This window comes from Pleurodeles waltl, chromosome 5 (genome assembly GCF_031143425.1).
Source record: "Pleurodeles waltl isolate 20211129_DDA chromosome 5, aPleWal1.hap1.20221129, whole genome shotgun sequence".
Classification (NCBI taxonomy): Eukaryota; Metazoa; Chordata; class Amphibia; order Caudata; family Salamandridae; genus Pleurodeles; species Pleurodeles waltl.
Genome location: NC_090444.1, coordinates 1,196,071,912 through 1,196,088,173, shown reverse-complemented (window position 1 = coordinate 1,196,088,173; position 16,262 = coordinate 1,196,071,912). Strand labels below are relative to the sequence as shown.

The 16,262-nt window shown below is 42.8% G+C and overlaps 1 protein-coding gene across 1 annotated transcript in view; it reads left to right on the top strand.

Moving 5' to 3' along the window:
* OSTM1 (osteoclastogenesis associated transmembrane protein 1) overlaps positions 1 to 16,262 on the top strand; it is an 83,784-nt gene that overhangs the window by 59,048 nt on the left and 8,474 nt on the right. Inside the window, exon 5 of the mRNA XM_069235449.1 lies at positions 8,780 to 8,945. Coding sequence (XP_069091550.1) covers positions 8,780 to 8,945 — 166 coding nt within the window. The remainder of the gene's footprint in view (positions 1 to 8,779; positions 8,946 to 16,262) is intronic.

Here is a 16,262-nt window from a genome sequence, read left to right as displayed (position 1 = left end):
CTAGGAAAGGATAATAGAAATAACTGATGTAGGATATCTGATTGTTATGTTACTTGAGAGAGGCCACATCTTTGATCTGATCCGTGACTGAGCTTCCCAAACAGTTTGGCTTTTTAAAGGTAGACAGGTTCCTTTGGGGAGTACCTGACCATTATTTCCTTTGATGAAGCTTGAAGGATTTTCTCACAAACAAAAAACCTGCAGTATATTTTACAACATCAAAACAATAAGTTAAGAAATAACTAAGTTAATATTTACAAGCCAAGTTAGGCAAAAAGATGCAGTGAGTAAAATGCTACTCAACTCACATAGAGCTAACCTGATGTAGCTTTATAGGAAATAATATTTCATAAAAAGCAGCTAAAAAAGGGGGTCTCTAGCTGGCAGCGGTTTGCACAGTGTCCAAGTAGGGACCTTCACTCTAGCAAGTAGGGGTGGGATGGGGGGAGGACACACACACACACACACACACACCCACACCTGTTTAAAAAAAAATCCCAACATTTATCTAAATGAAACGAGACCAAAACGACAAAAGCCAACATACACAAGTAAAGATATCACTTTTTAAAAGCTGAAATGAGTCTTAATTAATACAAATCAATGGTTGTATTTGTTTAACACAAAGATGTGTCAATACCCAGCCGGTGCGGGCTGCAGGGGAGGTGAGGTGCCGAAAAGCAAAGCTATGCGTCGGTTCCTTACTGCACAGGAAAGGTGATGCGTAGATTCTTTCCTCATAGGAGAGGTGATGCTTTGGTTCCTTACTGGCAGGGGAGGTGATTAGTTGATTCTTTCCTCGCAGGAAAGGTGATGTGTTGATTTTTAGACATGCAGACTTGCTTCCTTACTGCGATGTGGGATCGATGACAAATTGACGCCCCAGGGACGAACCGTGGAAAATCCTACACATGTTATTGATGGAGCCACGGTGAAACAGGCTCTGCGTCGATTCTGCAGCCGGGAGACGTGCTGCATCAGTTTTTGTGCTGCAGTGCATCAGTGCATGGATTTTCTCCTTCAGGTCACCAGCTTACACTTCCAATGGAACGGGGACTGTAGTTGGCACCACTTGGCGAATCAGGACTCTCAGCAGAAGAGCCCAGGCACTGACAGATGAAGTCTTTGATGTCCCTGAGACGTCTTAACAGGAGGCAAGCTGGGTTCAAGCCTTTGGATAACCTTGGAAAGCAGGATGTAGAAAGAAAAGTCTAGTCCTTTCACTCCCGGGAAAGAAGCAGCAAGCAGCAGGCCAGCACAATAAAGCAACAGGCCGAGTGGCAGTCCATCTTACAGCATACAGCTTTTCTTCCTGGCAGAATGCCCTATGACCACAAGTGTTCTAACTGTGGTGTCCGAGGTCAGGTACTTAAACCGATTTCTGTCTTTGGAGTGGGCAGACTTCAAATAGAAGTCTTTATAGTGCACAAGACTCTGCCTTTCCCTGCCCTGACCCTAGACACACTCCATGGGGTTGGAGACTTCTTTGTGTGAGGACAGGCACAGTCCTATTCAGGTGCAAGTGTCATCTCCTCCCACCAGGAGGACCCATCAGCCTGGTGATGGGCCATCAGGATTTTCAGGGTAAACCTCCGCTCCCTTTGTGTGACTGTCTAGTGTGAATACACAAACAGCCCAACTGTCTTCCGGACCCAGGCGTATATTCCGCAGACAGGCAGAGGCACAGATGGTTAAGCAAGAAAATGCCCACTTTCTAAAAGTGTCATTTTCAATCCTATAATTCAAAAAACAACTTAACCAAAAGATGTATTTTTAAATTGTGAGTTCAGAGACCCCAAACTCCATATCTCTGCTCCCAACTATGGGAGAGATAGTCCTTGCAATAGTGAAAAACGATTTTAGCAGCGTTTCACTATCAGGACATGTAAAACACAGCAATACATGTCCTACCTTTTGAATACATTGATCAAATAATTATTTATTGAGAAAGTAAAACTATTATATTTGTACAAAACAACACCTGTTATTTTGTTCTGTGCTTTATATGTTATGTTGTTATGATTTATGTTATGCTTTTCATGTCATGTTTGATATGTTATTTTTTTATGTTATGTTCTTAATGTTCTGTTTTATATGTTTGATATGTTATGTTATGTTATATATGTTATGTTAATTTAGAGCACGTGTTCACCATAAGGTCTCTTGGCGCCAAGGTAGCAAAAGATAGCAACTAGTAGCCGGGATAGAAACAAAATAAAACCCTAAAGCAAAAATTCAACATTTTGATTACACATTTTGGTGCCTTGAATTTTGAGTGTCTACTGTGGTTCTGGAGTGAAGCAACATCCACCAGACTGTATCATAAGAACGCAACAATAATACCCCCATGGGGCATGGATAAGATCACCACAATGGTGGATGTTCCTTAGAAGAACTCCATGCATCGATTCTCAGATCCACAAATAATACCCTGCTTCCAGCATCATTGATCCTCCTAATCATCTGGAGGTGCTGATAAGGGCAGAGATGAGCTGGGGCCTGGAACCGGGGGCCTGACCTTGCCCGCCACATGCACTGCTGTGGTCCAGTCGCAGAGGCTGCGGGGTGGACAGCTGTTGGAATGTGTTGGTCCCTGGGCTGAGTGGGGAGCCACAGGAACTACCAGCAGGGCCTGATGGACTGACAAGGAGGTGCCCTTGGCTCCTGTGGGAACCTGGAAGACTGGATCAGAACAGGGCCTTCACCCCGCACTTGGAGGATGCTGGCCCGGGCTCTTACCAAAGGCCGCAGAGGACTTGTTCAGCAGGGCTTGAGGCTGAGCGTGAGGTCAGAGTCTGAGGCAATCCCTGCGAGGGGTGCAGCTGTGAGATTCCTGACAGGGCCCTGGGGGCCTAGTGTAGGCCAGGTGGGCAGTGAGTGTGGCAGCAGCCACCTTGGGTTTGTAAAGCTGCTGGAGTTGCTGCCCTGGGGAGCTGATTGGTGCCAAGGGCCGTTGAGACCCAACACACTATTTACTTGAGGTGTGGACCAGCTAGTGTCAACGGCAACGGTGAACCCTGTCATCTGGCTTCAGGACCCTGATCCCAGAGGAGTGAGGTGGAGACCGGTGGAGCACTGCAGCGAATGTTGTGGCCTGACCAGGACACTGTAGATACCACATAGGAACCAAACAGTGGAGGTCGGGCCCCTGCCATCCCGGCACCCCTGGTCTGGGGCACTCTGGGCCAGATCTGAACATCCTAATATTCCTCTTGTTGGGCTGGAGAGGAAAAGGAACACCTCACACAAGGCAGATGGCACTTCCACCGGTGGATTTTAACTGCAGGCCGTCATGGAGCAGGCGGTTGGGGCCTGCAGCCCTGGAAGACAGCAGCTGCCCCTGCGGATAGCGGAGGGATTCTGTTGGTACTGCGTCGCCCCTACATTGTCGGCTTAACCTGTCTGGCTGCTCAATCCGCAGGCTAAACACATGCCAGCTGGCACTTGCGGGCAGACCTATTGTCCAGGGCGGACTCCTTTTGGCAGCTGGACACTGTGAATAGTTTGGGAGACACACACTGCCCACAGCTGCTGCTGTGACCATAGAGGTTCCGGATTATCCCCACTCCCCCAAATTCGCACTGCTTACACCACTGGGTTGCTGGCCTGCTCATGCTGCAAGTCACTTCAGCACTGATCAGCACTTGTGAGCAAGCCCCCTCCTGTGATTGCTCCCCTTCCCCTTCTGGACTGGCAGCAATCATGGGGCTCCTCCGCTCTAGATCTCATTCTTCAGTTTTGCGCTCCACAGATCTGCCAGCTCTGGTCTCAGAGCATGGACTCCGCATTTCCTCCCATAGGTTTCAACTCAGTTGAGGAAAAGCTGGACATCGTCTTGGCCACCATAGAGAGATCCTGAGTGTCCCTAAAGATCAAAATAGACACAGTACCAAAGGAACTTTGTCTACTGAGAGCGTAACACACAATGACACTTCAACCACAGATCCAGGGGGCCTGGTCCCAAATATGTATTCTGCAAAACTAATTTTGCATGTTGGAGGACAGGGTAGAGGATTCTGAGGTGCGCTCACACATAAACAGTGTTTACGTAGTGGGCCTCCCCAAGGGCGCTGAGGGCCACGACCCTGTGGCCTGTTTCGAGGTGTGGTTTCGCAGCTTTATTCCCACTTCAGCTCTCTTCTCCTTGTTTTCGATTGAGCGGGTACACCGAGTGCTGGTGTGACTGCCCATGTCAGACACCTCTCCTAGGCTGCGTGTCGCTCGTCTTCTGCTTTATAGAGACCATGATGTAAGTTTACGCAGATCCCAGAGACAAGACATTCTGTCAGTAGACAATGATTAAGTGATGATCTTCCCAGACTATGCACTGTCAGTTTAGCACCAGCGGCACACTTTCCTTGCAGTGAAGCGCAAATTGAATGACTCTAACATTCAGTATTCACTCCTGTTTCTGGTTCACCTCTGGGTCCAAGCAGACGGTAAGTCTCATTTCTTCAAAGATCTCAAAGAAGCATGTGCACAGACCACTATCTCAAGATCCTCCGGTGGCAGCCAGCGTAAGCATAGGGAACCACGCTCATAGATCGCCTCCCATGCGCACCGTTCCTCAAATCTGGAGCAAGTTATACTGGAGAGGAGGAGAGCATTGCAGGTCGCTGTAGCATTCTGGGATCCTTCTCCACCCACAGACACTAAAGAGAGCACTAAATCCACCAGTAATGAGGGCTCAATGTCATCTGCTTTCCTCCTTCCAGACTCCGGCATGCTTCCCAGAGTCACACTGCAAACCGTGGATGATATACTTTGAACGATCCCAGATTTTGAACTTTCAAGTGCGGTCTTTCTCGCAGGGCCATAGTGTTGTGATTAACCATGTATTAATGTTTTTCCTTTACAGAGAATGGTAAGATCATTCCTGCTGGTGGTAGGAGCCGCTTCTCCATTGTACTGTTCTTCCGTTGCATACCCTAGCACTCACGCTTGCCACAGAGCACCAGTGACTCTAAAACAAGGGACAATACATGCTGCAACTCACCTGCGGCCACCCTCAAACAGTCACGAGCGGGCCCTTCCCCCATCCCCACATGGTGCTTACAGGTGACAGCCCTGTAAGAACCCCATACAGGGCATACCTAGATAACTGAATAGCTGAATATTTTGACCTTAATACGGGCACTGCCGCCTTATTGAGTGGGATGCCTTTAAAGTGGAGATCAGGGCACACTGCCTGAGCAAAGCCCTAAACATGGACTGCCAGATTGACAACGAGGTCTAATGCGTAGAACAGCTGTTATTTTGATTAGAGAGGCAAACACAAACTACTGCCGGCAGGGAGAAGCTGGGAATAGCAAAACGCGAACACGCCGCATTGCTAGAAACATTGTGATGTCTCAAGTGTGCAGCCCACGATGCAAAGACACACTCCGAATCAGACAATTTGGGCCTCTGCTTGAATGGCTGGTTTGCCAGGAGCAGCCTAAGCGTCCCCTTCTCTCCATTTGCCTTATCACGGTCATCGACATACAAAACAAAGAGGAGTATACACAATTGATTTATATGCCACTACACTTCCCTCTATATGTCATTGTCTACCGCTACATTGGAGGACCTTGAGTCCTTCCTGCTGAACGTAGCCTTCCCTTGTGCACCACCAGATAAAAGGGAGGCCCTCAACAGAGAAATCATGCTTATAGAGGTGCAGGAAGCCTTTTGAGCACTAGCCACTGGCAAGACACCAGGCCCGGACTGGCCTCCACTCAGATTCTTTAAGATTTATGCTACGTTACTGCCCCCAGGATGAAAACATTGTACATCAAGGCCATGGTAGCTGCCCTTCTCCCTCCCACGCTACGTGAAGCACTGCTTATACCATTGCCTAAGCCCAGTAGGGATACAGAGGAGCTGACTACCTACAGTCTGCTTTCAATTCTCAACACAGACTACAAAATACTCGCCAACATCTTAGCAGACTGATTGCCCACTCTAGTTCTGCAGTTAGTGTACCCAGACCAAAACAAATTTGTGGCACTCAGAAACACCTCTCTGAACCTATGCCAGTTCTTCCGAGTACTTGAATACACCCATGCTCCGTTGCCGCGTGCGGGGTGCCTCGTGCTCAACTTAGAAAAGGCTTTTGACTCCCTCAAGTAGCCCTACCTATTTGAGGTGCTCGCTCGCTCTGGGCTGGGGACTTGATGTACCCTCCTGGTCAAACTCCTGTACACCAACTCCTTCGTAACGGTAAAAACAGGATGCCTCATATCTGTCCCGTTATAGATTCACAGGGACACCCACCTGGGGTGTCAGCTGTTCCGTTCATCTTCTTATTGGCAAAGAAGCCACTGGCCCATATTCTTTGCAAGCAGGACCAACACCAGAGGATACCTCTATGTGATGGCTCCACTCTGTGTCACTCTATGCAGATGACATGCTCTGATACCTCAGGGGTATTCAGAATATCCCAGACACAATAGCACACAAGCTTGACAGATTTGCACATGTTTCTGGTCTTCGGGTCAGCTGGGCTAAGTAGTGCCTATTCCCATTCACCACCACCATGCCTAACCCTGACATCCAGAGAACTGTTACTGGGCATACATATCTACCAGACCTCAGCAGACCTCCTGGACTGCCATCACGTCCATGCTGTCACCTCCCTGCAATTGCAAATGGCGTTCTGGCAGCCCCTGCATAGCCCTCACCAAAATGGTAATGTTGACACGTCTTGTATACTACTTCGCCAATCTATCCCTATACATTACCAAACCCGTCTTCTGCTCAGTACTACCTGGCCTCCCAACTGGAGTGGTGGTGAAGTGGCTGGCGGGCTGCCAACCGGAAGGCACTGTGTCTACCTCCCCTCTGTGGGACCTCTCCCACATATTACACCTGTTCCACCTGCACTCCAAGATGCTGCTTCTCCACACTCCTAGGATACGGCTGACATACCACTGCTTCCATAGGAGCCTATATCTCACCAGATTGGTAACACCCTAGGTTCCATCACTGCCGTTCCTTGGCACACCTTGGAGAGCCGTAGTGACATCTCTGCAGGAACTGAGCCCCTGGAATGATGCGGGGATCCATGCCTTTGTAGACCTGCACAAAGACGGTATGCTCCTCTCTATGGAGGAGCTTATAGATGAGACCAGCCTCACTTCGGGTGATTTTTACTGTACAACTACATACAGCCAGTGTGCTGGGGCAACATGCATCAAGAACTTTACATGCACCTAACAATCCAATACGTTCATGTAATGAGGGAGAGCTGTCACCTGATGCTTTGTTTGGGTGATCCCCTGCAAACACATGCCGCAAAAACACTAACCACATTGCGGCAACACTGGGACAGCAAATTAGGTTGCCTGTGCACAAAGGAATGGCAGAATATTCTGTCATACCCTGCAATGGTGTCCCAAAATGCTGTGATGGCGGTTCCTGCCAGTGCAAGAGATGTCTGCAAGGTTGGTGGCCATCTCTAAATTTGGCCAGCAGGGCCATGCAGTACTTAACTCAATCACTCTCACTTAGTAAATCCCAGCTGCCAACCTCTAAATTAGCCCAGAGTTTGTTCTCTTGGCCAATAAGTATGAAGCCAGAGGTTACGTTTCTAATTGCGAATCGTATTTTCAGTTTTATCAAGTCTTCAACTTGAGCCACTTTTGACCGATCCATTTCCATATCGATGTCTTGGTTTCCTGTAAGTCTAGGTACGTGGTAGTGTTTTTAATAGGGCTTTCACTACAGGTCTCATATACATTAAAAAGGTGAGGAAATTCTGCGCATTGAACTGTGATAGCGTAACAGATTGGATACCTCCAGTGAGGAAGGATCTAAGCCACTGCATGGTGATGCCATTGACATCGGCCACTTTGGGATGACAACAGAGTATCACACAATCTACTTTGTTGACAGCATTCAATAATCGTAATAGAATCACAGCATTGATACGTGTTCCTGATCCAGTTCAGTTAGGTCATCCAAAAATAGGAGGGCAACGGTCTCTATGCTGAACAGAAACCAGCTTGCGAGGTCCATAGGAAATTGGCGTTTTGGAGATGGTTACACAGTTGTTTGGCATCGTGGCCTTTCAAGACGTTGTCTTCAGCAGGCAATAAAGATATCAACCGACGTGTTTCAGTTTTGAAGGATCTGACCCCTGTTTTTGTGTGCTGGGATAGTCCTAGAAGCTTTAAATGATTGAGAGACTATGCCTTGCTATAAGGATTAGTTTCAGAGAGGAAAGGTTTTCTGTGGCTAATGCTGCTGCCGTTGTATACATTGCTACTGCACCTGTTTACAGTGCTGCTGCTGTGCCTGTTTACATTGCTGCTGCGCCTGTTTACATTGCTGCTGCGCCTGTTTACATTGCTGCTCTGGCATGTTCACATTGCTGCTTAATGTTTACATTATTCAGACGTGGCTGTGCAGTGGATGATTCGCTGTTTGCACAGTGGTACAGGGTCCATCGCATAGCTTCTTGTACATTCATGCATCTCAATGCATTTGCATGGTGCAAATGCAGCCATTTGGCATTAGTCAGCAATGATTAGTACTTTCCTTCCCCTCTTCCCTGTTGACACTATTTTCATGCTTTAAAGGAATAATGGTCCTAACAGGACATCTTTGGAACAACATAAAGTAAATATTCATTCAGTTGTTAATTGATTTCTTAACTTTCTGTATTAATAAAAAGCTAGTTTTACCCACTTTAAATTTTTCATTTTTCTGTACGCCACGAAATATAAGCATTTAAAAATGTTTTACTTCTAAATTAATTACACTTTATTTCTTCTTATCTTTTTGTTTTTACTTGTAGATGAACAGTACGCGTATACTGTGGAGTCAGATATTCAAATGCAATATTCCTTTCTATGATGTGGTGCCGGTGATAGCAGTTTCATCCTTTATACTTTTTCTGCCAGTCATCTTCTACCTAAGCAGTTACTTACATTCTGAACAAAAAAAGCGTAAACTCATTTTGCGTAAGTACTTTTTGAAGTGTGGAAATCAAGGTACATTCTCTTCGAAAGCACATAGGCATTCTGTTTTAAAAAACCTCTTGGATAATTACTCTAAAAGCATTTGGATCAAGTCCGTTGTATGCTTTTATGTTCATGTTGTTTTAAAGCACATTGTTTATATTCTAATCTTGCTGGCAAGCCAGTGACTGCTCTAATGTTCTGACTGTAGAATGTGGGCGTTGTCTGCCTAGGAAGAGACAGGTACTGTGCTGCATTCTTGTACATATTGGATTCCATCACCGATGCACACAACAGTATTTGTGTTAGACTCTCTATGCATGATAGGATATATATATGTGTGTGATTTTTATTTGTTTACTCTATTTTCAAGAATGTATGGTATTATTGCAGAACATTTTCTTGAACTACGTTTTAAGGTTGTCTTCATTTATTTATTAATAACTTTAGTTCTTTGGTATTAACAATGCAGTTTAAACCGCCAGCTAAATGTTTACAAAATAAAGGTGATCCCACCCATACCTTGGGCCTTTGGAAGGAGGAGTTCTTGCCATATATGAAGGCAATTCATGGCAATACATTGGGGACTGAAAGAAAGAATATCTTACTGAATTGTTTAGGCTTGGAATGGCAAGTGGCTTGTAGGACTTTACCACAAATAAAAAAAGGAGACCTTAATAATTTGAGGAAGCTTTTTGTGGATGGAATACAGATTCAAACCTACATTTAAACAGATTTAAATTATTTATTGGGGCGCAAAGGGAGGGAGAATCATTTGATGATTTTCTAACATACTTAAGGACGCTCTCTATGAATTGCAATTTTGGTATTATTACTGATTAACTGATTAGAGACCAACTAATTGTAAATGTAAGAAGTAAAAAAAATACAGGAACAATTGTGGGTAATGGGGAATCCTAAACTACAAGATATCATTACTACTGCAAAAGCTTTTGAGCAGTCCGAGAAATGGGTGAAAACATTACAGGAAAATAATTCAAAATCTGTGAATGTGACAGAAAAAGTATGTGCTGTGGGTAAAAACTCTGGGCGGCAAAACTGGATAAGCAGGAAAGAAATATGACAAAATTATTACCTGTTATAGGTGTAGGAGTCCCCATTAAGCTTGTCTCAGTGTCCTGCCATTGGGAAAGAGTGCAAAAAATGAGGACAAATGGGTCATTTTGCTTGTGTGCAAAGATGAAAAAAGAAAACTATCCATCCAAAGAAAGAATAGCACGTGTGAAAGAAATGTCTAGTGTGAAATGTGTTTATGTGGTGAGGTTATCTCCAGCTCAAATAAAAAAAGGGTAGTGTTATCTGTGGATGTTGTTGAGGAAATGGAAGAGAAGAGTGAAGTAAGAAACCCTCCCAAATGTACAGTTCAAATTCTTAATAAGGAATTGAACTTATGGCGGATTCAGGTTGCCAGTGGACAATAATTACTGAGCAACATTTTGTATAGAAATTTGGTCATGGCTTTAGATAAATTGAGAGAATCTGACATTTTTGCCCTGGGTTTTGATGGTGCTACTATGGATGTGAGAGGTTATACTCCAGTAGACATAGCAGTTAAGGGAGGCACATATTATGTTGTATGTAACAGAGCAGGTTGTAAATGTTTTGGGATGGAGGGATCGGTGGAAACCTGGTATAATACTAAACCTGTGCAGTGAAGAACCAGCACTGGTGGTTAATGAATCATAGAGTTCTGGGTGGATAATTCCTCAATTTGCTGACGTTTTCACTGAAAAAATAGGAAAATTGGAGGGTTATACTCAGCGTATAAAACTTTAAAAAGGAGCAGTAACAGTGAAACAGCGATCAAGAGCGGTGCCTATTAGCGTGTGAGATTAATTGAAAAGAGTACTGAATGAGGTGTTTTGTGGAGGTATCATTGAACAGTTTGAGCACTTAATTCTAATATTGTGGTTGATTGCCATCTTTAGCCCAACATTAACAAAGTGGTCAGCATGTTAGAAGGGCTTAAAATATTTTCAAAGCTAGATTTAAGATCAGCTTATTATCAAGACAAGTTGACTGAAGATTGTAAATGTCTAATGGCATTCATCAAACCACAAGGTTTGTTCCAATTCAGAAGAATGCTGTTTGCCCTAGTGTCGCTGTATCTATGTTTCATGTTTTCAAAGGCAAGGAACAATTCTTAAGTGTTTTCAGGATGCCATTCTTGATTTTTTTTTTTTTTTTTTTTTTTTTAAATGAACAAGACCTTGTGGAACATTTAAAAGAAGTATGTGAAGTGTTGAGATGACATGCTTTAACGTTGAAAGAAAATAAGTGTAAGTTGTTCCAAGAGTCTGTGGAATACTTGGGACATACATTGTCAAAGGAAGGTGTGGTGCCAAGAAATCTTTGGTGGAAGACATTGATAATGCACCTGCGCCAGATAACAAGGAGAAATTACTCTCATTTGCTGGGTGATGTGAAAATTATGCTAAATTGTATTAGAGATTTTGCTATGAAAATAGAGCCATTAAGGTAAACTAACCAGGAGAAATGTAGAATTCATGTGATCTGAGAGACAGCAGAAAGCATTTGATTTGATTGTCAGAAATTGTTGAGGCACCCACATGGAGACCATTTTGTCTGAACAAAGAATGCATCATTACTGTAGATGCAAGTGATTATGGAGTATGTAGCGTGTTGTTGCAAAAGTGTGGAAATGAGGAGTGGAATGTAGCATTTGCCTCTCGCACCCTATCGGAAACTGAAAGATGATACCCTGTAACAGAGAAGGAGTTGCTGACATGTTTATGGGCTGTAGAAAATTTTCGGAAATGTGCGTGTTCTCGGTTTACTTTGAGGACAGACCAGAAACCCCTTGTAGGAATTTGATCTCCTGGGGGAGGACACAATTGATGTCCACCCTGCAATAATATAATTTCATGATGCAAAATATACTGGGGAAAAATAATGTCACTGCAGATTGTTTATCCAGGTTACCATGTGAAAAGTAAGAAAATGTGGAGAAAGGAGAGGATATTGAAGTAGTATCCAGTATTGCTGATGTGATCTGTGAAGAATTCAAAGATTTGGAAGAGTGTGCGTGGAAGAGGATTCCCTATTTAAGAGTTTCAGCTGATTTGTTTCCATATTGGAAGGTTTGTGAAATTTTGAAGATGGAAAATGATATGTTGTTTAAAGAAGGAAAAATGTGTACAACCTGTTGGTTTGAGGGATTGATTTTGTCTTTGGCCCATGGGGGACATTTAGGCATGTCCTCAATGAAAAGACTGATAAGAACTACGTTTTGGTGTCCAGGAATTGACAGAATGGGGACAGAGTGGTGTGGGAATGTGAAGTATGTACAAATAGTGAGAAGGTGTAATTAATGTTGTAATAGCACCTTTTGTGTCCTGTGAAATGGCTGAAATGTCCATGGCAGAAACTCATGTTTGATATTACTGGACCTTTTAAATAATTTCCCCAAGAATGTAAGTTTGCCTTGGGTTTGGTAGGCTATACCTCCAAATGGTTAGAAGTGAAGTTTGTTCCCCAAAGTACTACTTCTGCAGTAGTTGAGGTGGTCAAGAAATTGTTCTCTAGAGGGGCGATACCCAGAAGTACTTAGCACTGATACTGGAGTGCAGTTTAAGTCTCATGACATGGAAAGCTTTCTTAAGTATTGCAATATTCGATGAACCTCGAGAGAATGCGCAAGTAAAAAGGTTTAACTGTGTGTTGAAGAAGATTGTGGTGCGGGCATGCATTTTGAAGGTAACTGGAAAGACGAATTGTGGGAAAAACTGTGGTTATACCATATCACACCTCATACCACCAGAGAAGTTAGTCCCTTTAAACTACTTAAAGGGAGACACCACGCTTCTAAGTTGTCTGTGGTGGTTCAAAAGGAAGCAGAAAGGAAAAGAAGTGGCTGAGGACAGAGGAAAAGAGGAGTTTGATGATAAAGAGATAGTAGCTGTAAGAGTTGAGAAGAAATAGGAGAAAGTCAAGTGCTCCTATGATGCTAAGTGGAAGGCCAAAGAACCTACATTTGTGGTAGGAGACTGGGTCAGAATTCGTAAGCCTCGAGTGTTGCCCAAGTGTGACCCCAGATTTGGTAAAGCAATGAAAGTTGGTAAATTCTTTAAAAACAGTGTGGTCACCCGCAATGGCAAAAACGTAAATGCCTGGACAGTAGCCAAATGTGGGTGTTATTAAAAATAAGCTGTTTCAAAAGGTGTTACCTATTGAGGTACGAAACAGTAACAGTCGTGACAAGAGACTTTCTTGTAAATATGTAGATTATATTTAGTATTGGGATATAGTTTTATTCGGTATTTTGGGTATATGAAATTCTATATTTTTGTGCTTTTTTTTTTTTTTTAATTGTTCGAAGGTGGTTGGTGTGGTGTATGCTTTTATGTTCATGTTGCTTTAAAACATATATTTTTATTTTCGTAACTGGCTGTCAATCCAGTGGCTGCTCTAATGTTCTGACTCTAGAATGTTGGAGTTGGGAGTTGTCTGCCTAGCAAGAGGCAGGTACTACTGTGCTGCCTTCCCAATAAATATTCAGAAAATGTATTTCTGTCTCTGGGCTTGTGGATATCACAAAGTGGTAAGGAGAAGAGTGGATTGGGAGCTACTGTATCTGTTGATGTGGTTTAATCTTGTTCCGGTCATGAAAACTCCAACAGAATGATCAGTGGAATAGTTATTCAAATATCACCACCTTTGTAGGGCATTCCCTATTATGTTACCAAAAAGATAACCCCATCTACCATAGAAGATTGTGCTAAGACTGCAGCGCTGCATTTACCAAGAGTAGGAATTTGGATTGCAATTTTAATTATCAGTTTAAATTGATAAAATCCTACATGTAACCACTAACTCCTACATCCCCTCTTCCAAAAGCAAACCAAACCAGAATTAACGCAGCAAATAAAACTTGTAAAATTGGCTTCTGATTTGTGGAAGTATGTCTTTGTGGATGAACTGGTCACGATTCTTATTAGAACTGTCAGTTTAATGCATGTATGCTTACAGTGATCCTTGATTTAAATTTCGACTTTGTAACTAGTAGAAAAGTGAACATGTATGCGCAGGAATATTAACTGAGCAATATAGGTTGAGCCTTACAGACAGTGCAAGGAGTCTGGTTCATAAAGACTTGTTGTGGGCTTACCAAGAACTTACAGGAGCTTATAGCCCACACATTGCTTACCATTGCTTGGTTTTATTGTCACTCATGTGCTTGCTTTTTGTTTGATGGTTTTCCTTGTCCCAGATTGTCATCTTGTGTTTGTTTGTCACTCCCTTGGAAAATAGGCTCTTTGCTATCTCTCTGACAGTCTGCTCAATCTTGGGGAACTTTTTTTTCTTTTTGGTTGACCTCTCTACGATAGTGTATGTGATTTTCATGTCTCATTCTCCACCATGTGCTTTCATCAAATGTCCAGCCCCTATGCTCCAGGATTCTCTTGTGTACTTCAGCCTCACACTCCATTTTGTTCTCAGCTTTGTGTGCTTCCCCCCCCCCCCCTTGCGTGTTTCTGTCACTTTTGGGTGCTTCTTCTATGGCATGCTCTGTGCTATTCTCTCCTCCACCCCACTCTCTGTGTGCTTCTTCACCTGTTCTCTTGAGATGCCTTTCCCTTCCTTGCCCTTGTATACACCTCATGTGCTCCTCCATTATCCACATCCTGCAGTCTTTTTTTAAGTGTATTAAATATTTTATTTTTATTTACCTGCCATGTGGCTTCTGCCATCTCAGATCAGTAAATTGAATGAATTAGGGGCAGGTGTTATTCTACTGGTGTGTGCTGACCAAAGGGGATTTTATGATTGGTGCTGGAGTTAGGAGGTTAGGGCAGATACTGTTTTGTATGTCTGCTTTCTGCTGCACCTTAGCCCATAGTCCTTTGTTCTGTGGGCTTTGCAAGGGTACCCTAGATGTATATGCTTATAACTAGTTGTTAAGATCAAAATTTCTTCTTGTTGGTAGCACTCAAAGAACTTGGGTCAGCATCTGGTTTATAAGTAGGCAGTAGGAAACTGGTGCAGGTGTGCCTGGAATAACGGCAGTGGCCCTCAGCCAGCATTTGTTTAGTCTGAATTCTGTTTGAGGCCCTTAGCTTAAGCTGAGCAGTCTAAAAGCAATTTTAAAATCAGTAACAGTGAAATTATTATACATCCTTTGACAAAGTATTTTAATATTTGTGCCCCCTATTGCAAATATTCACTGTGGCCTTAGTATATAAAATGGTGTAACGCAGAATAATCTTTCACAGCACCATTTTTTTTTAAATATTGGTCTAAGAAAATCTTCTAAAAAAATTTAAGGCTGAACAAATTACAATTGTGCATAAGATATCTTGACTTCAGACTGAAGATTTGTTTCATGGCAAAGTGTTGTCCATACTATGATATTATAATGTATTGGTGCACCTCAACTTTTAAAACAAATATAAATTTGCCCTGAACTTCAGGATCCGAAACAGCTATTAAATATATTTTCATTTGACAAGGATTTGCTGTAATACTCCCAAACAGTATTTTAGGTCCACAGCATAACTTTTATTTGTATAGTTCTGTTGACTATTTTATTAATTTCCGCTAATTTTTCTATTTCAAAATTTAAACTCAGTTGACCGTCTTCGCTTTGAAACTCGGTTTACTGTGTTTGTCTTCAAAAGCAAAAATGCTTCCTCCTGAATTATTGTAAAAGAACTGTTATTTTACCTTCCTATGCTTTCTTAAGAGCCTGCCAGAACCTAATACCAAAAGCCTACCCATTTAATTTATCTATTAAGACTTGTTTGGGGCACTAGAGTAAAACTTCAGAAATCACTTTCAGATTTTACTGTCAACAGCCTATTAGACCTCTGTGTGAAAAGTGAAATGTTCAGTGCTGTTGATTACATTTGTTGTTTTAGCCTTGAGGGTTCTTCTTAATGGCAAACATTCTATTTGCCTGGACCTGCAAATTGAAGAACCAGTAAGCTGTTTTTCAATAACATTGAGTTAGAAACACATGGATTTTTGGGGTCTGCAAGTTGCTTTTTTTAAAGGGGTTTCACCACAACCCATCCTAATTTGACAACTATATGCTCAGAGGGTTTATTGAAACCTTAAATATATGTATGTTACCACCCTTCTCTAAAAAAATTTTAAAAAAAGGCTCTTAGTATGTCTGAAAACAGTATCAGTACCTCAGTTTAATTGAGTTTTGGTTTGGTTTATCAGAAGGAATTTGTTTGCTGCCTATGCTTAAATGGCATTAAAATTTAGGACTCAGATTACTTGTATTGTTTTGCAACTACTCTGAGACCTGTGTTCATTTAGGTGTCATTTACA